We start from the raw sequence: 21,763 nt of genomic DNA on the forward strand, positions 1-21,763 counted from the left end.
CCAGAGGTAACCACCTGGACCATGGCCTGTCCGTTGGTTCGGGCCACATCCGTCTGGAGTAGGGAAAGCAGACGAGACACCTCCATCACTTCCCAGAGGAGCTCCTATGTGGCCTCATGCAGCCAGGTAGGCCTGCAGCAGCATGGCTGCATTGGTAAGGCAGGCAAGAGATCAGAGGGACCCCAACTTGCTGGGTCTTGGCTTTCACCAGTTGATGCCCAGTGCAGTGGCTACCCAAGTGAGTAGGCTCCTCATAGTCTCTCGAGCCGCTGGGGACAATGAAGCCTGCTGGCAGCTTCTGATGGCCTGTCAGCCAGGTAGCCCTGCTCACGGTGGTGAACAGTGCCAGCTTCGTCCCCCAGGAACAGCCTATCACTGGCCAACAGGGAACAGCTGTCATCGCCATCGAAGCTATCAACCTCCTGACGCAGGGCATGCGCCCTCGGTTCAAGGTAGTCCAAGCGGTCCGACTCATGCCCCTGTCCAGGACTGGCAGCAGATGGGCTCTGCATGCGGTGGCTATGGCCACGCTTCCTGGGAGGGGTTACCGAGTCCAGTAGAGGGACTAACAGCTCACTGCCGCACCCCTCCTGAGGGAGGGAGCTCGTCCCAAGCCTGGCAGACCCACTCGCATGGCCTCCAATCGCGCCAGGCATTCTGAGAACACCACACAAAACAGGCATCCAGTAGGGCGGTCCACCACCCTCTCCACATGGCTCAAACCCAGGCAATGCATACACGAGGGGGGATGCCACCATCACACCTGTCACAAAGGGAAGCCATAAGCTCCTCCAAGCCAACAAGGAAACCCAGCCCAAAACCCCAAACAGCAAGCAATGCAGGTGTAGAAGCACGTTGGCTAGGAAAAACTCCCTAGAAAAGCCGGAACCTAGGAGGAACCAGGCTATGAGGTTGTGGCCAGTCCACTTCTGGCTATGCCGGGTGGAGATTATAACAGAACATGACCAAAATGTTAAAATGTTCATAGATGACCAGCAGGGTCAAATAATAATAATCACAGTGGTTGTAGAGGGTGCAACAGGTCAGCACCTCAGGAGAAAATGTCAGTTGGCTTTTCATAGCCGATCCTTCAGAGAATCTCTACTGCTCTTGCTGTCTCTAGAGTTGAAAGCAGCAGGCCTGGGACAAGATAGCACGTCCGGTACGTATACTTCCACGCAAGATATTACACTTACTAAGCGAACTTCAGAAAGTTTGTACCTCAAACCATACGGACGTCCGCCGAACAAATGAAAGGGAACATGTGTCGCGGCCATGGGGTCTATATATTGGGAGTGATACCAATATATTGGAGTGATCCATATAGTGAAACATAACCCCCTTTCCTTTCCCCTGGTTGCCATTTTATTGTGTCAACAGGTCACAAATATTGCTGCTATGATTGCACACTGTGGTATTTCACCCAATAGATAAGGGCATTTATTAAAATTGGATTTGTTTTGGGTCTGTGTAATCTGAGAGAAATATGTATCTCTAATACGGTCTTACATTTGGCAGGAGGTTAGTAAGCGTAGTTCAGTTTCCACATCCTTTTGTGAATAGTGTGGACATAACATGTCTCTAAATATCTAAGGCTCAAAGAAAACAGGCACTTCTACGTGCCTACTAAAGTGACGTACATGTGAAGTCAAGGACCCTGAACCAATAAGAAAGTTTGTGTTTGTTTTGACTGCTAGCATGCAGCGTGCAAGTTAGCACAAGAAAACTAACTATGATTCTTAAAGTTATATGGTTTCATTTAGACAGTATGATAAGTCAAAAGTACAAATATATGTTTGAAGCAAAGTAACTTTGTTTCTAGTGATGCTTATGCTAGTTTAGCTTGGAACTGCTTCGAACTAGTTCCAGTCGACTTGAATGAACACGTGCTCCAGCACGCTAGATAAATAATCCTACAAATTGCACCAAGTGTTAGAGTTGCGTCAATTCGAATCTGGTATCAGGATAAATATGACAATGAGTCACCGATTGTATACTATGTATTTTTTATTAGCTAAGCAATAAGTGGTAAATGCAATTTTCGTATATACGGGCTCTCTGTCCCACCTCGCAGGGCAAACAGAGAACTGACTTGTTCTTGACAAAGATATTATAAATATACTCTGACAGAGGTAGTTCCTGCTTCCGATCCGGTCTGTCAGAGTAGAGACTGGGCGTGGTTTAGACTCACCCAGCCTATCGTTGATTGTTGGCATAGAGCTGGTCCCGGCCCCCAGGCGCTCCAGTTGATAGATGTAACTGTTGCTGTGAAGAATATCTATGCGCTCATGCTCGATACCGTTATCTCGCACCTGCGTCCTGTTATCTAACAAAAGACTGTTTGTTCTCGCAACACTACGTTCTGAATGTTCCCCCCCCAACTCATTGCACAGTTCCTGTCTTCATGTTATTCTGTATTTTTCCACAACAATGTTTCAAGTCAGCTATGTTGCATAACACATACATACATCCACACAAGCCAACAGCAGATAATATTCAATCACATATATGGTAACGGGCTATAGTGCATAACACAGAATCCTCATACAAGCCAGCTGGCTAGTTTGTGTAAATATATTGTAAACTAACGTAATTTACTTTGTGGACCTTTATGGTTTAAAAACGAAATTCATGAAAGCTAGGTAAACTAGCTAACAGTAGGTGATGAAGGCTATAGCTACATTCCACACTGTCAACAATATTGGGCAAGCAGCTGTTGGAACGCCGTGAACTGAATAATTTCGATCCACGTCCGTTTATCAACTGTGAATGTGAGCTAAATCGGTCAACATGAGGATCGTAAGGGCCTTGATGAGCAACGCCTCCTCCATGAGAAAGCATATTGATTACTACTCCAGATTCTCCCCTTCACCACTCTCAATTAAACAATTCTTGGACATCGGTAAGCGGACTTGAATCTCAATGCTTTTAGTCAACTATTTGCTAACGTCATTGTGACATGTGGCACGCAGCAGGGCAGGCTATGCACAGTGCACAAAACATTAGCCATACCTTCCTGCCATACCATCAAAGGTACTTAAATCTTTTGTCTTGCCATTCATAGAGTGAATGGGCACACATACACAATCCATGTCTCAAGGATTAATGTCTCCTCGCCTTCATTTACATTGATTGAAGTAGATTAACGGGTGATATTAAAAAGGATTATATTTTTCACCTGGATAGTCTGTCATGCAAAGAGCAGGTGTTTATAATGTTTTGTACACTATATGAATATATGTATTTATCACACACACACACACACACACACACACACACACACACACACACACACACACACACACACACACACACACACACACACAGTGCATTCGGAAAGTATTCAGACCGCTTTGCCTTTTCCATATTTTGTTACGTTACAGCCTTACTCTAACATTTTTTATTTAAATGTCCCTCAATCTACACATAATACCCCATAATGCAGTAAAAAACTGATGACATTTACATGAGTATTCAGACCCTTTAAAAGCACCTTTGGCAGCGATTACAGCCTTGAGTTTTGGGTATGACACTACAAGCTTGGCACAGCAGCTAAAGACGTTTTGGGTAGCCACTGCACTGGGCATCAACTGTTGAAAGCTACATATGGGTCCCTCTGCTCTCTAGGCCGCCTTACCAACGCCGCCATGCTGCTGCAGGCCTACCTGCAGACCATGTTTTCCTGGCTGCACGAGGCCACATAGGAGCTCCTCCGGGAAGTGATGGAGGTGTCTCGTCTGCTTTCCCTGCTCCAGAGGGATGTTGTTCACGCCAACGGACGGGCCATGGTGCAGGTGGTTACCTCCAGGTGCCATCTCTGGCTGGCCCAATCCCGTCGCAAATCCTCTCAACCTCTGTCAGTTTGGATGTGAAGCGTCGCTGCAAAGCTATTTTCAGATCTCTCCAGAGATGTTTGATTGGGTTCAAGTCCGGGCTCTGGCTGGGCCAGTCAAGGACATTCAGAGACTTGTTCCCAAAGCCACTCCTGTGATGTCTTGGCTGTGTGCTTAGGGTCGTTGTCCTGTTGGAAGGTAAACCTTCACCCCTGTCCGAGATCCTGAGCGCTCTAAAGCAGGTTTTCATCAAGGATTTCTCTGTACTTTGCTCCGTTCATCTTTGCCTCTGTTGACCAGTTTCCCAGTCCCTGCTGCTGAATAACATCCCCACAGCATGATGCTGCCACCCCTGCATCCCCGTTGGGATGCTACCATAAAGGCCTGATTGGTGGACTGCTGCAGAGATGCTTGTCCTTCTGGAAGGTTCTCCTAACTCCACAGAGGAACTCTGGAGCTCTGTCCGAGTGACCATCAGGTTCTTGGTCACCTCCCTGACCAAAGCCCTTCTCCCCTGATTGCTCAGTTTGGCCGGGCGGGCCAGCTCTAGGGAGAATCTTGGTGGTTCCAAACTTCTTCCATTTAAGAATGATAGAAGCCACTGTGTTCTTGGGGACCTTCAATACTGCAGAAATGTTTTGGTACCATTCCTCAGATCTGTGCCTCAACACAATCCTGTTTCGGAGCTCTACGGACAATTCCTTCAACCTAATGGTTTGGTATTTGCTCCGTATTTCCAAATCATGTCCAATCAATTGAATTTACCACAGGTGGATTGCAATGCAGTTGTGGAAACATCACAAAGATGATCAATGGAAACTGGATGCACCTGAGCTCAATATCGAGTTTCATAGCAAAGGGTCTGGATACTTATGTAAATAAGGTCTGAATACTTTTCGAATGCACTTTATATATATATATATATTACATGACCAAAAGTATGTACACCTGCACGTTGAACATCTCATTCCAAAATCTAGGTCATTAATATGGAGTAGGTCCCCCCTTGGCTGCAATAACAGCCTCCACTTTTCTGGGAAGGCTTTCCACTAGATGTTGGAACATAGCTGCTGGGAATTGCTTCTATTCAGCCACAAGAGCATTAGTGATGTCTGGCACTAATGTTGGGCGATTACGCCTGGCTCGCAGTCGGCGTTCCAATTCATCCCAAAGGTGTTCAATGGGGTTGAAGTCAGGGCTTTGTGCAGGCCAGTCAAGTTCTTCCACACCAATCTCAACAAACCATTTCTGTATGGACCTCGCTTTGTGCACGGGGGCATTGTCATTCTGAAACAGGAAAGGGTCTTCCCCAAAATGTTGCCCCAATGTTGGAAGCACAGAATTGTCTTGAATGTCATTGTATGTTGTAGCATTAAGATTTCCCTTCACTGGAACTAAGGGGCCTAGCCCGAACCATGAAAAACAGCCCCAGACCATTATTCCTCCTCCACCAAACTTTACACTTGGCACTATGCATTCGGCCAGTAGCGTTCTGCTGGCATCATCTGTTGGACTGCCAGATGGTGAATTATGATTCATCACTCCAAGGAACACGTTTCCACTGCTCCAGAGTCCAATAGTGGCGAGCTTTACACCACTCGATTTGTATGCGCTTCAACCCTTTCTGTGAGCTTGTGTGGCCTACCAATTTGTGGCTGAGCCCTTGTTGCTCCTAGATGTTTCCACTTCACAATAACAGCACTTCCAGTTTACCAGAGTAAAGATTTGACCAACTGACTTGTTGGAAAGGTGGCATCCTATGACGGTGCCATGTTGAAAGTCACTGAGCTCTTCAGTAAGGCCATTCTACTGCCAATGTTTTTCTATGGAGACTGCATGGCTGTGTGCTCGATTTAATCCACCTGTCAGCAACGGTTGTGGCCGAAATGGCATTATCTACTCATTTGAAGGTGTTTCCACACATATTTTATGTTTGAGATTCTTCAAAGAAGCCACCCTTTGCCTTGATGATAGCTTTGCACACTCTTGGCATTCTCTCAACCAGCTTCATGAGGTAGTCACCTGGAATGCATTTCAATTAACAGATGTGCCTTGTTTTAAAGTTCATTTGTGGAATGTCTTTCCTTAATGCGTTTGAGCCAATCAGTCGTTGTGACAAGGTAGGATTGGTATACAGAAGATAGCCCTATTTGGTAAAAGACCAAGTCCAAATTATGGCAAGAACAGCTCAAATAAGCAAAGAGAAAACAACAATCCATCAATACTTAAGACATGAAGGTCAGTCAATGCGGAACATTTCAAGAACTTTGAAAGTTTCTTCAAGTGCAGTCGCAAAAACCATAAAGGACACTCATTAGGACCGCCACAGGAAAGGAAGAGGCAGATTTATCTCTGCTGCAGAGGATAAGTTCATTAGAGTTACCAGCCCTAGAAATTGCAGCCCAAATAAATGCTACAGAGTTCAAGTAACAGACACATCTCAACATCAACTGTTCAGAGGAGACTGTGTGAATCAGGCCTTCATGGTTGAATTGCTTTAAAGAAACCACTACTAATAAGAAGAGGTTTGCTTGTGCCAAGAAACACAAGCAATGGACTTTAGACCGGTGGAAATCTGTCCTTTGGTCTAAAGAGTCCAAATTTGAGATTTTTGGTTCCAACTGCCGTGTCTTCGTGAGATGCAGAGTAGGTGAACGGATGATCTCCGCATGTGTGGTTCCCACAGTGAAGCATGGAGGAGGTGTGATGGTGTGGGGGGTGCTTCGCTGGTGACACTGTCAGTGATTTATTTAGAATTCAAGGCACGCTTAACCAGCATGGCTACAACAGCATTCTGCAGCGATACGCCATCCTATCTTAGTGGGACTATCATTTGTTTTTCAACAGGACAATGAGCCAACACACCTCCATGCTGTGTAAGGGCCATTTGACCAAGAAGGGGAGTAATGGAGTGCTGTATCAGATGTGAAGGAATAGCAGCCAACAAAGCGTGTGTGGGAACTCCTTCAAGACTGTTGGAAAAAATATTCCAGCTCCCAAGTGGCACAGCAGTCTAAGGCACTGCATCTCAGTGCTAGAGGCATCACTACACACCCTGGTTCGATTCCAGGCTGTATCAAAACCGGCCGTGATTGGGAGTCCCATAGGGCGGCGCACAATTGGCCCAGCGTCATCCTGGTTAGGGTTTGGCCGGGGTAAGCCGTCATTGTGAATAAGATTTTGTTCTTAACCGACTTGCCTAGTTACAGTGAGGGAAAAAAGTATTTGATCCCCTGCTGATTTTGTACGTTTTCCCACTGACAAAGAAATGATCAGTCTATAATTTTAATGGTAGGTATATTTGAACAGTGAGACAGAATAACAACAAAAAATCCAGAAAAACACATGGCAAAAATGTTATAAATTGATTTGCATTTTAATGAGGGAAATAAGTATTTGACCGCTCTGCAAAACATGACTTAGTACTTGGTGGCAAAACCCTTGTTGACAATCACAGAGGTCAGATGTTTCTTGTAGTTGGTCACCTGGGGCCTGTTGCACAAAACTAGGATAAGGGATTAAGCCAGGATATCTTGGTGATCCTGGCTCAATTGATCCGTAATCCGGTTGCACTAAAGATGGATAGGGGGCAGGAGGATATGTTATGGTATAAATTACCATGGAGATTTATTCTGTGGAGCTAGCCTGCTCCAGACCAGGCTAAATTCCAGGATCTATTTAATCTCATCCCTAATGTCAGTCAGCAGTCACCACAAATGGAAACCAATAGTTATTTCACTGCTCACTATACATTGTTATCACATATAACTAGACCCACTGTTATTATTTAAACGTTTGTGATCATTAATTTCAATGATTTTGGATAAAAAAATGATTTTTAGATGATGTTGCTATCATTAGATAATTTACAGTTTCCCATAGACTATAAGGCTATATATAAAATGATAGAATATTAGGGCCACAGAGGGGAAAAAAAACACAAGTCATAATATTGTAACCAGTTGTTTTAAAGGAGGACAGTTGTTAAAATGACAGATGTGGGGCATTTCGTGAAATTGTACTTCAGTATGGTTTCATAAACAAAGACATGCTGATGTGCCAGAATATTAAGTATCACATTGTCATAAGTATCAAAACTGTAAAAACAATATGTAGCTTTTCTGCAGAAAGAACCAGCCTCATAAATTTATGACTTTATCCTTTTTCTTCAGTGTGGCCCTAGTACTCTGTCATATAAACAAATACACATTCCATATGAATATAAAAACACAATGTGTAATATTATGTTCCTTTATTGAATAAGGACAAAACAAAGCAGGTAAACCATCAGCTCCTTTCGAAACTGAAGTCACAGTGACTCTACAAGATGGAAAGCACAGAATCCAAGCATATTATACAAAATGATACATACACATTCAAAGGTCTGTATATAACACACCCTGCATGTCTGCACACTAAAATAAATGCAGGACAAATCCATACACATCAACTGAACAGACAAATGAATGGATGCAGTAGCCTCCCTGCAGCCTTGTATTACACACAGTATACCGCACAAACATCATAAGAGGCCAAATTCGTCAAAAAACGAACCCAAAAAAAAAAACAAATTCCGTCTGCCACCGCAGGACATATTTAACCAAAATTGAAAGCACACATACTAACTAAAATAATTCAACACATATTGGTCCCTCAGCAGCCGACCACTGTCGTCATCAGGGAAGATTGCCGGATTGTCCCAGTCCATGGCTGGTGGCACTCTGGGGGCCCTCTCCTTCCTCAGGCAGGCCACATTGTGGAGGACAGCACAAGCCACAGTAATATCACATGCCCTAACAGGGCTGACCCTTAATTTGTGAAGGCAGTGAAAGCGTGCCTTCAGGAGGCCAAAGGTCATTTCAACTCTGGCCCTGGTCCTGGCATGGGCATGGTTGTAGGCCTGCTGTGCTTCCTGGGGTCTGTGAAAGGTGTCAGGAGAAAAGGCTGGCAGCCATACCCCCTGTCTCCCAGCAACACACCAGAGAATTCACCTGTCAACACAAAATCTCATCATTACTACCTCATAAACACAGTGATATTCTTGACACAGCCATGATGGTTATAAATAAGGGTTGTGTGGCTTACCTTGTGATAGGCACTGATAGATTTCAGAGGCCCGAAAGATTCTGGAGTCATGGACTGAGCCAGGCCATTTTGCCACAACATTGCTGATCACACAGTCAGCATTGCAGACCATCTGAAATCATAAGATGAGGAATATTACACCAATCAATGCACATCACTGGCAATGCAGAGTGTTCGTCAATGGACAATATCAAAAAGTTATGTTCACCTGAACATTAATGCTGTGAAAGGATTTCCTATTCACAAAAGCGGCCTCATGGGCACCTGAGGGGGCTTTTATCCTTATGTGTGTGCAGTCCACTGCACCAATGACATTGGGGAAACCTGTCACACAAAGTAATGAGTATCCTACTATGTGTTAACAGTTGTCCTGTAATTTGTAGATCCTCTTACCTGCAATCCTATAGAACTCCTCTTTGATGTCACAGAGTCTTCTGTGGCCAGGGAAGGAGATGAAGACATCTGCTAATGCTTTGATAGCCAGACACACACTCCTTATTGTGCGGCAAATTGTGGCCTTGTTCAGCTGTTCTGCATCCCCACTGAGTACAGGAAGGCTCCACTAGCAAAAAAGCGCAAGGCCACACAAACCATTTGCTCCACACTCAGTGCATGGCTCCGTGCAGTGCGGTGCTTAATCCTGGGACCCAGTAGTCTGCATAGATACCTGATGCCATCTGCAGAAAACCTGTATCTTTCATATAGATGGTCATCAGGGAAGGCCAGTGGGTCCAACCGGTCCCTGAAGACCCTTTCTCGCCTGAAGGCTCTCCTCAGCACAAGTGCTTCTTCATCCACCACATCTTGCACGAATGGGCATGCCATTGTCAGAGCAGAAAGGAACACACAATTTTGGGCCTTCATATAGGCTAGTGGCCACACCTGGTGCTGGGGGGGTGGGCAAAAGAGGGCGATGCCTTATAACGATGACTTGGTTGTACTGATTGCTGGGAAAATAAAAAAAACCTTAGAAAGATGCCACCGTCCTGTGTGCTCACAATAAGAGCTCATATGTCATGGCTCACTTGACTTTACGAGAATATACCTAATTTTTATTTTGAGCTGTGTCATCTTCTTGGAGCTGGGGGAGGAAAGAAAAATAATGATTAATACATTTGTGTTACAGTTAGTATACAGTGTACATTGAAGGCATATCTCACCTCCCTCTCAAGTTTTTTTTTATTTCAAGGTCCAGTTTCCTAATTGTCCTCTTTTTATTTCGGACTCCAGTGCAAGATTTTCCATCTTTTTCTTCTTGTACTGAATGTCTATGTCTGCCAGTTCTATTTGGCGCCGGAGGTGGTTGCCATACAACTTTCTGATAGCTTGTGAGCTCTGTGAACACAATACAATTAGCGCAGCTGGAATTTGGCAGGATGTGGTGTCCTTTTATTAATACGCACTATGTTGCCAGGCTGGTTTTCCCACTGTATAGCATCTGGGTCCTGTAAAAGAAAATAGATTTTTTGATTTTGATGAGGACTCCTCACCATTGTAGAGTAAATAGTACTTTCACAGTCTTAACATGATACCTCATGCCTTCTGGAATCCAGAGAGATGGTCTCCTCCTCATCATCGTCTCCATCATGTGCTGTTGCTGCTGCACTGGGGCCTTCACCCTATCACATTTAATCGGATTCATATTGAAGCTAGTAGACAAGACATGCCAGGCCTACAGTATGCCTTTGATGGAGTACAGGATCAGCATCGTCTGGTGCTTGTGCTGGTGGCTCTAACAGGAACACAGTGCTGCCAGGCACTGCAAGGCAATAGGTAAACCAAAGTCAGACAGTCCAAATTGATTCAATATGAATGTGGTTGTATCCCATGTAGAGATGGAAGGACATACCTTGAATGAAGCGGGTGGCATCTTGGGAGGAACCTATGCTCGTCTCTTTCCCCCCAGGGATCCCCTCTAAGACGGGCCTGCCTTTATTTAGCTCCAAGGCCATGTCCTCTGCTGGGGTAAGGTCAGCCTTTGGTGACCCACCACCCGTGCCTTGTCTGTGGGTATTCTTTTTCACTGCTAAAACAGTACAGACAATGTGTGAGCAGGCACCTTCTGGGTACAATATATGCTTGTGCTTTGTTAAATATTAGTCAGGGATCATACCATTCTGCAGAATGTTCTTGTATTTGATTTTGACCTGCTGCCATGTCCGTTTTGGCCCGTTCATGTTTAATCTACACACACACACACACACACACACACACACACACACACACACACACACACACACACACACACACACACACACACACACACACACACATAATGGAGTCACACTGCAAAAAATTACTTGGTATTTTTGTCTTGTTTTCAGTAAAAATATCAAAAAATGTATCATAGCTTTATACAGTGTGATGGAGTTACTTTACACAATTTCACTCATATCTGCAGTGCATTTCAATTAAAAATTTTACCGTTTCATAATTACAGTACAACTGCATTTTTGGAGATGTGAATTAAATATTTGAATTGTAATTGTGATTCAGCGGAGCGGTGAGTGTGTAATTGTGCACTACTTACGCATTCAGGCGGTCTGCAATACTTTGCCACGCTTTTTCTCTTTGCTTTATCACTGTGGCGGTGTTGCCTTTCTTCTTAATTATATCTTTTACCTCCTCGTATGCCTCCATGAGGATTTGTGCTTCCGACGGGGAAAAGTACGCGGCTCTAGTTGCCATGGTAAATCAGTTAATCTGTGATCTGTGGCGGGGTCTATTTGAGTGAGCCGTGAGCGCGCACCTATCCAGGATTGGTTTCACCTGGCTTAATGAATCCGTGTCTGCTCATCCTGGCTTGGTCTTTGTGCAACCAATTAAGCCTGGACGCACATGTTTTGGCTTCATTGAGCTCAGCTGAGTCATTTATCCCGGATGTCTTAATTCTACTTTTGTGCAACAGGCCCCAGGTTTGCACACATCTCAGGAGGGATTTTGTCCCACTCCTCTTTGCAGATCTTCTCCAAGTCATTAAGGTTTCGAGGCTGATGTTTGGCAACTCAACCCTTCAGCTCCCTCCACAGATTTTCTATGGGATTAAGGTCTGGAGACCTTAATGTGCTTCTTCTTGAGCCACTCCTTTGTTTCCTTAGCTGTGTGTTTTGGGTCATTGTCATGCTGGAATCCCATCCATGACCCATTTTCAATGCGCTGGCTGAGGGAAGGAGGTTCTCACCCAAGATTTGACGGTACATGGCCCCGTCCATCGTCCCTTTGATGTGGTGAAATTGCCCTTGTCCCCTTAGCAGAAAAACACTCCCAAAACATAATGTTTCCACCTCCATGTTTGACGGTGGGGATGGTGTTCTTGGGGTCATAGGCAGCATTCCTCCTCCTCCAAACACAGCGAGTTGAGTTGATGCCAAAGAGCTCCATTTTGGTCTCATCTGACCACAACACTTTCACCCAGTTGCCCTCTGAATCATTCAGATGTTCATTGGCAAACTTCAGAAGGGCATGTATATGTACTTTCTTGAGCAGGGGGACCTTGCGGGCGCTGCAGGATTTCAGTCCTTCACGGCGTAGTGTTTTACCAATTGTTTTCTTGGTGACTATGGTCCCAGCTGCCTTGAGATCATTGACAAGATCCTCCCGTGTAGTTCTGGGCTGATTCCTCACCGTTCTCATGATCATTGCAACTCCACGGGGGGAGATCTTGCATGGAGCCCCAGGCTGAGGGAGATTGACAGTTCTTTTGTGTTTCTTCCATTTGCGAATAATTGCACCAACTGTTGTCAATCTCAGCTTGTTACTTGTATAAAAGACACCTGGGAGCCAGAAATCTTTCTGATTGAGAGGGGGTCAAATACTGATTTCCCTGAAATACTCTTATCCCTCACTGTAAATAAAGATTAAATAAAATAAATTATTAAAAAAGCCGGTAGAGATAATGCCAAGAATGTGGAAAGCTGCATTCAGCTTTGGCTACTTTGAAGAATATAAAACACTTTGATTCAATTTGTGTTATTTCATAGTTTTGATGTCTTCACTATTATTCTACAATGTAGAAAATAGTAAAAATAACAAAAAACCCTTGAATGAGTAGGTGTGTCCAAACTTTTGACTGGTACTGTTTTATATAGCTCCTTTACCTGTTTCATATCTTTCATCTAACTAACCTATCAGTCATGTTTGTTCTGTTTCACATTCAGGGTCTGGTGAAAATGCATGCGAGAGAACATCGTTGACATTCCTGAGACAGGAGCTACCTGTGAGGTTGGCAAACATAACGAAGAAGATCAAGTTGTTACCAGATCATCTGCTAGAGACTCCATCAGTCCGGTTGGTACAGAGTTGGTGAGTACTCTTATTTTAGGCCTAGCTCACTCCCATCTAGCCTGGGGGGAACCAGCCCGATCGCTGCGTTTACCGTTCTATTTCACTTCAGTAAAACAGAATGGTGAACGCAGCATTCAGGCTGATTCCACTAAGCTAAACCCCCATCTTCTGTTACGCATGTTCCAACAGGCCTATCAATAACATCACCAATGTATGAGATCTTTTTTTTTTTTTAGGTACATGCAAAGTCTTCAAGACCTTATGGAGTTCAAGGAGAAGGATGCTGATGATGAGAAAGTCACATGAGTAAGATTATCTAGTTGCGTTATTAAAATCTAATCAAATGTTATTGGTCACATACACATATTTAGCAGATGTTATTGCGGATGTAGCGAAATGCTTGTGTTCCTAGTTCCAACAGTGCAGTAATATCTAACAATTCACAACAATACACACATCTAAAAGTAAAAGAATGGAATTAAGAAATATGTAAATATTAGGACGAGCAATGTCGAAGTAGCATTGACGAGAATACAGTATATACATATGAAATAAGTAAAGTGGTATGTTGAAGATGAACACATCACTGTAATTGTAGGCCCATTCCTACTGTGGATCATAATTCCTTTGGACTCGGTCTTCACACAGTTTCACTGATGCTGTTATAAAGATCCGAAACCGTCACAATGACGTCATCCCGACTATGGCCCAGGGGGCTGTGGAGTACGAGGAGACCTATGGCCCAGGGGGCTGTGGAGTACAAGGAGACCTATGGCCCAGGGGGCTGTGGAGTACAAGGAGACCTATGGCTCAGGGGGCTGTGGAGTACAAGGAGACCTATGGCCCAGGGGGCTGTGGAGTACAAGGAGACCTATGGCCCAGACCCCATCGTCAGCCAAGAACGTTCAGTATTTCCTGGATCGCTTCTACATGAGCAGAATATCCATCAGGATGCTGCTTAACCAGCACAGCGAGTATGTCACTTGTTATAGCGGAATAAGTCTATTTGAATTCAATAACTTTTTTGACAGCATTTCTTTTGATTTAAACAAAACTTTCCAGGCATGTTTACCTCTGGAAGAAGTGGTCGACAAAACATTCAGGAGATAAAAGTCGCTTTAAGTTGACCCCTTTTGCATGCTTCACCATCACGTGAGACATCCATGTCTTCATCACTGGAAAATACAAAAGGTTGTGTTTGATATCATGTAAAAGCTTACAAACTATTTTATAATTTATCGATAAAAAATAAAAATAAATCAAATGTCATTTTCTAATATTTGCATACAGTGCCTTGCAAAAGTATTCACCCCCTTGGCATTTTTCCTATTTTGTTGCATTACAACATGTCATTTAAATTGATTTTTATTTGGATTTCATGTAACGGACACGCACAAAATAGTCAATTGTTGAAGTGAAAACAAAAAAAATAATAAACGGAAAAGGGGTGCGTGCATATGTATTCACCCCCTTTGCTATGAAGCCTTTAAATAAGATCTGGTGCAACCAATTACCTTCAGAAGTCACATAATTAGTTAGATTGCACACAGTTGGGACTTTATTTAAGTGTCACATGATCTCAGTTCATATAGGCAGGCACCTGTTCTGAAAGGCCCCAGAGTCTGCAACACCACTAAGCAAGGGGCACCATCAAGCAAGTGGCACCATAAAGACCAAGGAGCTCTCCAAACAGGTCAGGGACAAAGTTGTGGAGAAGTACAGATCAGGGTTGGGTTATAAAAACATATTTGAAACTTTGAACATCCCACGGAGCACCATCAAATCCATTATAAAAAAAATGGAAAGAATATGGCACCACAACAAACGTGCCAAGAGAGGGCCACCTACCAAAACTCACGGACCAGGCAAGGAGGGCATTAATCAGAGAGGCAACAAAGAGACCAAAGATAACCCTGAAGGAGCTGCAAAGCTCCGCAGCGGAGATTGGAGTATCTGTCCATAGGACCACTTTAAGCCGTACACTCCACAGAGCTGGGCTTTACAGAAGAGGAGCCAGAAAAAAGCCATTGCTTAAAGAAGAAAATAGACAAACACATTTGGTGTTCGCCAAAAGGCATGTGGGAGACTCCCCAAACATATGGAAGAAGGTTTTCTGGTTAGATGAGACTAAAATTGAGCTATTTGGCCATCAAGGAAAACGCTATGTCTGGCGCAAACCCAACACCGCTCATCACCCCGAGAACACCACCCCCACAGTAAAGCATGGTGGTGGCAGCATCATGCTGTGGGTATGTTTTTCATCGGCAGGGACTGGGAAACTGGTCAGAATAGAAGGAATGATGGATGGCGCTAAATACAGGGAAATTCTTGAGGGAAGACCTGTTTCAGTCTTCCATAGATTTGAGACTGGGATGGAGGTTCACCTTCCAGCAGGACAATGACCCTAAGCATACTGCTAAAGCAACACTTGAGTGGTTTAAGGGGAAACATCTACATGTCTTGGAATGGACTAGTCAAAGCCCAGACCTCAATCCGCTGTACACCAGCAGAACCCATCCAACTTGAAGGAGCTGGAGCAGTTTTGCCTTGAAGAATGGGCAAAAATCCCAGTGGCTAGATGTGCCAAGCTTACAGACATACCCCAAGAGACTTGTAGCTGTAATTGCTGTAAAAGGTGTCTCTACAAAGTATTGATTATTTATGGGGGTGAATAGTTATGCACGCTCAAGTTCTGTTTTTAGTCTTATTTCTTGTTTGTTTCACAATAAAAAATATTTTGCATCTTCAAAGTGGTAGGAATGTTGTGTAAATCAAATGATATAACCCCCCCAAAAATTCATTTGGAATGGCAAGCCAGAAAAAATTGAAATGGGCCTATTTATATAATGAATATGAATTCGGAGGGCAGAAATGATTAAATATTAAAGCATAAGACCTCTAAAATCTTCAGTCATAGAAAAGCTGTACTTAAAGCAGATTAGTAACAACGGCTCATCCCGTGTTCAAGAATGTCCTTTTTTCCCTTTATTCAGATTACAACCGCTCACATTAGATGATTGGAAAATGAAATCGTCTCCAAAATATCACTATTTTTTACAACAAGCCATATAAAGCTGGTTGCAATTTCAATTTAATCCACCAGAAACGACAGAACAAATATTATGGTTAAACTCAAATATACTAATTGATGATATAATTAGATATAAAGATCTTTGTAAATTATATCATAAATAGGACTGGTGGAGTTAAGTCACACATTCAATTAACAAAAATATATGGAAATGTCTGCTCTATCCAAAATGATAACCAACGGGTTGCAGCATTACCACAAAAATGGAGTAGGGAAGTGGAAGGGGGAGAAAGTAAGGAACTTGTCTGTCGCCAGTTGGTATTATTGTTTACCTGTTTAACTAATACATATCGTCAGAACAGAATTGCCAGTTATGACTTTTGCATGGTTGTATTTACACTACATGACCAAAAGTATTTGGACACCTGCTCGTCGAACATCTCATTCCAAAATCATGGGCTTTAATATGGAGTTGGTCCCCCTCTTGTTGCTATAATAGCCTCCATTCTTCTGGGAAGGCTTTCCACTAGATGTTGCAACATTGCTGCGGGAACTTGCTTCCGTTCAGCCACAAGAGCATTAGTGAGGTTGAGCACTGATGTTGGACTATTAGGCCTGGCTTGCAGTCAGGGTTCCAATTCATGCCAAAGGTGTTCAACGGGGTTGAGGTCAGGGCTCTGTGCAGATCAGTCAAGTTCTCCCACACCGATCTTGACAAACCATTTCTGTATGGACCTCGCTTTGTGCACGGGGGCACTGTCATTCTGAAACAGGAAAGGGCCTTCACCAAACTGTTGCCACAGAGTTGGAGGACAGAATCATCTAGAATGTATGCTGTAGCGTTAAGATTTCCCTTCACTGGAACTAAGGGGCCTAGCCCTAACCATGAAAAACAGCCCCAGACCATTATTCCTTCTCAAACAAACTTTACAATTGGCACTATGCATTCAGGTATGTAGCATTCTGCTGGCATCTGCCAAACCAAGATTAGTCTGTCAGACTGCTAGATGGTGAAGCATAATTCATCACTCCAGAGAACGTGTTTTCCACTGCTCCTGGGTCCAATAGCGGCGAGCTTTATACCATTCCAGCCCACGCTTGGCATTGCGCATAGTGATCTCAGGCTTGTGTGCGGCTTCTCTGCCATGGAAACTCATTTCATGATGCTCCCGAATAAACATTTTTTGTGCTGATGTTGCTTCCAGCACGAACCACTGCTTTTAATCAAGGCAAGGTGTCTGGTAACATGTCCGAATATAAACAATGCAGCTATTCCCTCCGCAAGGCTATTAAACAAGCTAAGCGTCAGTACAGAGACAAAGTGGAATCTCAATTCAATGGCTCAGACACAAGAGGCATGTGGCAGGGTCTACAGTCAATCACGGACTACAAGAAGAAACCCAGCCCAGTCACGGACCAGGATGTCTTGCTCCCAGGCAGACTAAATAACTTTTTTGCCCGCTTTGAGGACAATACAGTGCCACTGACACGGCCTGCAACGAAAACATGCGGTCTCTCCTTCACTGCAGCCGAGGTGAGTAAGACATTTAAACGTGTTAACCCTCGCAAGGCTGCAGGCCCAGACGGCATCCCCAGCCGCGCCCTCAGAGCATGCGCAGACCAGCTGGCCGGTGTGTTTACGGACATATTCAATCAATCGCTATACCAGTCTGCAGTTCCCACATGCTTCAAGAGGGCCACCATTGTTCCTGTTCCCAAGAAAGCTAAGGTAACTGAGCTAAACGACTACCGCCCCGTAGCACTCACTTCCGTCATCATGAAGTGCTTTGAGAGACTAGTCAAGGACCATATCACCTCCACCCTACCTGACACCCTAGACCCACTCCAATTTGCTTACCGCCCAAATAGGTCCACAGACGATGCAATCTCAACCACACTGCACACTGCCCTAACCCACCTGGACAAGAGGAATACCTATGTGAGAATGCTGTTCATCGACTACAGCTCGGCATTCAACACCATAGTACCCTCCAAGCTCGTCATCAAGCTCGAGACCCTGGGTCTCGACCCCGCCCTGTGCAACTGGGTACTGGACTTCCTGACGGGCCGCAACCAGGTGGTGAGGGTAGGCAACAACATCTCCTCCCCGCTGATCCTCAACACTAGGGCCCCACAAGGGTGCGTTCTGAGCCCTCTCCTGTACTCCCTGTTCACCCACGACTGCGTGGCCACGCACGCCTCCAACTCAATCATCAAGTTTGCGGACGACACAACAGTGGTAGGCTTGATTACCAACAACGACGAGACGGCCTACAGGGAGGAGGTGAGGGCCCTCGGAGTGTGGTGTCAGGAAAATAACCTCACACTCAACGTCAACAAAACTAAGGAGATGATTGTGGACTTCAGGAAACAGCAGAAGGAACATCCCCCTATCCACATCGATGGAACAGTAGTGGAGAGGGTAGCAAGTTTTAAGTTCCTCGGCATACACATCACAGACAAACTGAATTGGTCCACTCACACTGACAGCGTCGTGAAGAAGGCGCAGCAGCGCCTCTTCAACCTCAGGAGGCTGAAGAAATTCGGCTTGTCACCAAAAGCACTCACAAACTTCTACAGATGCACAATCGAGAGCATCCTGGCGGGCTGTATCACCGCCTGGTACGGAAACTGCTCCGCCCTCAACCGTAAGGCTCTCCAGAGGGTAGTGAGGTCTGCACAACGCATCACCGGGGGCAAACTACCTGCCCTCCAGGACACCTACACCACCCGATGTTACAGGAAGGCCATAAAGATCATCAAGGACATCAACCACCCGAACCACTGCCTGTTCACCCCGCTATCATCCAGAAGGCGAGGTCAGTACAGGTGCATCAAAGCTGGGACCGAGAGACTGAAAAACAGCTTCTATCTCAAGGCCATCAGACTGTTTAAACAGCCACCACTAACATTGAGTGGCTGCTGCCAACACACTGTCATTGACACTGACCCAACTCCAGCCACTTTAATAATGGGAATTGATGGGAAATGATGTAAATATAGCACTAGCCACTTTAAACAATGCTACCTTATATAATGTTACTTACCCTACATTATTCATCTCATATGCATACGTATATACTGTACTCTACATCATCGACTGCATCCTTATGTAATACATGTATCACTAGCCACTTTAACTATGCCACTTTGTTTACTTTGTCTACATACTCATCTCATATGTATATACTGTACTCGATACCATCTACTGTATGCTGCTCTGTACCATCACTCATTCATATATCCTTATGTACATATTCCTTATCCCCTTACACTGTGTATAAGACAGTAGTTTTGGAATTGTTAGTTAGATTACTTGTTGGTTATCACTGCATTGTCGGAACTAGAAGCACAAGCATTTCGCTACACTCACATTAACATCTGCTAACCATGTGTATGTGACAAATAAAATTTGATTTGATTTGGCACTGCATTGGGGCAGGCAAAGCGTTCTCCTGGCATCCGCCAAACCAAGATTAGACCGAGGATGGAAATCTTTACGGGCTACGTGTTTCAGCAACCGGCAGTCCCGTTCTGTGAGCTTGTATGATCTACCACTTCGCGGCTGAGCCGTTGTTGCTCCTAGACATATCCACTTCACAAAAGCAGCACTTACAGTTGACCAGGGCAGGAATTTGACAAACTGACTTGTTGGAAAGGTGGCATCCTATGACGGTGCCACATTGTAAGACCCTGAGCTCTTCAGTAAAGCCATTCTACTGCCAATGTTTGTCAATGGAGATTGCATGGCTGTGTGCTCGATTTTATACACTTGTCAGCAACGGGTGTGGCTGATATAGCCGAAGGGATGTCCACATACTTTTGTATATATAGTGTTTGTATTGTGTTGACTATTAAAGTGTCCATTTGTTGAACTTAGCAGTCTGCCATCTCTTGAATGCAAAAACCATTAGACCTCCTAGTAAAGCACAAAATACACCCACAACAGAATCTGGTGTGAGAATGTGTTTATTTTATGTTGCTTTTACAATATGTACCAAGAATAGAATAATAACATCTAGCTCTTTGTATTAGAACAAGTGGAGGGAATTAAACTAGTGTTTTTACATCCAAAATATAAACGAATCATTCTTGAATTTAAAATGTACATTGAAAACAATGCTTGGGTATGGACAAGCTCAACATGCACCCAACAGACACAGCCAACCATTCAATGGATTTATTGTCACAGGCACACACACTTCCATGGACCCCACACCCTGTCAGCAAGCAGTGCATGCAGTGTACAATAATATTGCATGTCTTGGTACCATCTCAGCAACACGTAAACCTATTCGGTACAATAAGACCACAGAGTAGTACATCCTCCATTCTCGAAACAGGCACAGATGGGGAGGGGATCAGCAGCATTGTTCGTTGTCATTACTTGATTCCTTTCATTTAGCAAAACAATTCTCTCATCCTAGTGGCTATTCTACTTAGTAGAAAAAGTATATATAAAATTATGAACCTTAATTATCTTTTGAAAAAGTTATGCAGTTAATAAAACAACGTGTACGCTTTGAAGCTTAAAAGACAATATAGTGCTTTTATCTCAATAACTGTACAAAGTTCCTGCAAGAAAAGATCTGTACATGGTTACAGGAAAGTTATGCTAGCAAAAATACAATCTAAAAAAAACACAAAGCCGTACTGAATTCATTCCAATTGTTGTATGGGTAAATGTGCACAAATGCTGCAACTACATATTTGGAAACTTTTAAAAATGGATAAAAGTACTTTTTAGCTTTATAGTGGTAAAAAAAAAAAACATGTTGGGTTTTGTTCTTGGTCATATCCCCACCAACACTTGTCAATATTACAGTATCACTTTCAGAAATCTCAGTTTCCCCCCAATCTATCACAATGATGACGTGATACAGATACTGCTGGAAACAGGACCGGCAGTGTGTTTGATTTGATTAAAAAGCAGAACCGGCTTGTGTGTTCTTGTGAATAACCCAATGACAAATAGGGCTATTTTCAGATGATTCTTCCAATTGGCACATTAAATCAACACTGTTATGCTAGCATTAATCATTACCGGCCATTATAGTCTCAGTACTGTGTGTGACTGTGCTTGTGCTCTCTTAGTAACTACTGTGAAGTGGATGGCACTTACGTAGGCCTATAGGTGAAACAGAACAGATACAGGGGGTCGTTGAATGTCCAGCCTCGCCCGAGGGACATTGGGTTATGTTACGACAGAGAGTGGGGGTCACCTCTAGGGCAGCTCAGCAGACAGAGTCAGTGTTGGGAGGCAGCCTCCCACTGCGTCGTGCCTCCTTCTCCCTTTTCTCCCTCTGTTTCTCCAGCTTCTCCTGGGCCTTCCTCATGTCCTTCAGCTTCTTCTTGATGGTGGCCCGGTCACTCTGGCTGGACACACCCAGGGCCTGAGGGGACAAACACCACGGGTCACATTCTAGAACACTACTTTCTGAAATGCATATAAATATCGGACAATTTCCTCTAGTTTCTTATGTGTAATTGTCCATATGCACCGTGTTAGTGTAAATCATTGTGCAATTCA

The 21,763-nt window shown here is 44.1% G+C and overlaps 2 protein-coding genes and 1 long non-coding RNA gene across 10 annotated transcripts in view; 1 reads left to right on the forward strand and 2 right to left on the reverse strand.

The window, feature by feature from the left end:
- The first annotated feature begins 510 nt into the window (after positions 1-510).
- Positions 511-21,367, forward strand: LOC115135012 (pyruvate dehydrogenase (acetyl-transferring) kinase isozyme 2, mitochondrial-like). Its single transcript, XM_065025871.1, has 7 exons — positions 511-524; positions 2,805-2,902; positions 13,076-13,220; positions 13,439-13,496; positions 13,837-13,954; positions 14,098-14,176; positions 21,328-21,367. The coding sequence occupies exons 1-7, from the start codon at positions 511-513 to the stop codon at positions 21,365-21,367; spliced, it is 552 nt and encodes a 183-aa protein (XP_064881943.1).
- On the reverse strand, positions 8,090-11,932 carry LOC135563967 (uncharacterized). 7 transcript variants are annotated; one of them, XR_010460740.1, is made up of 6 exons: positions 11,032-11,932; positions 10,768-10,944; positions 10,451-10,677; positions 10,079-10,363; positions 8,919-9,999; positions 8,090-8,824 (listed from the first exon to the last, which is right to left on the reverse strand). It is a non-coding gene; the product is annotated as an uncharacterized LOC135563967 (long non-coding RNA). The 7 variants fall into 7 exon arrangements; XR_010460735.1 differs by having other exon boundaries at positions 10,079-10,253; positions 10,322-10,677; XR_010460727.1 differs by having other exon boundaries at positions 8,919-9,865; positions 9,964-9,999; positions 10,079-10,677.
- LOC115102696 (neurabin-1-like) overlaps positions 20,185-21,763 on the reverse strand; it is a 37,437-nt gene continuing 35,858 nt past the window's right edge. For both annotated transcript variants that reach the window (XM_029623039.2, XM_029622956.2), the window contains one exon: positions 20,185-21,626. In XM_029623039.2, the coding sequence (XP_029478899.2) occupies positions 21,468-21,626 (159 nt within the window). In that variant the 3' untranslated portion in view covers positions 20,185-21,467. The remainder of the gene's footprint in view (positions 21,627-21,763) is intronic.

Source organism: Oncorhynchus nerka, linkage group LG1, assembly GCF_034236695.1.
Source record: "Oncorhynchus nerka isolate Pitt River linkage group LG1, Oner_Uvic_2.0, whole genome shotgun sequence".
NCBI classification, from domain to species: domain Eukaryota; kingdom Metazoa; phylum Chordata; class Actinopteri; order Salmoniformes; family Salmonidae; genus Oncorhynchus; species Oncorhynchus nerka.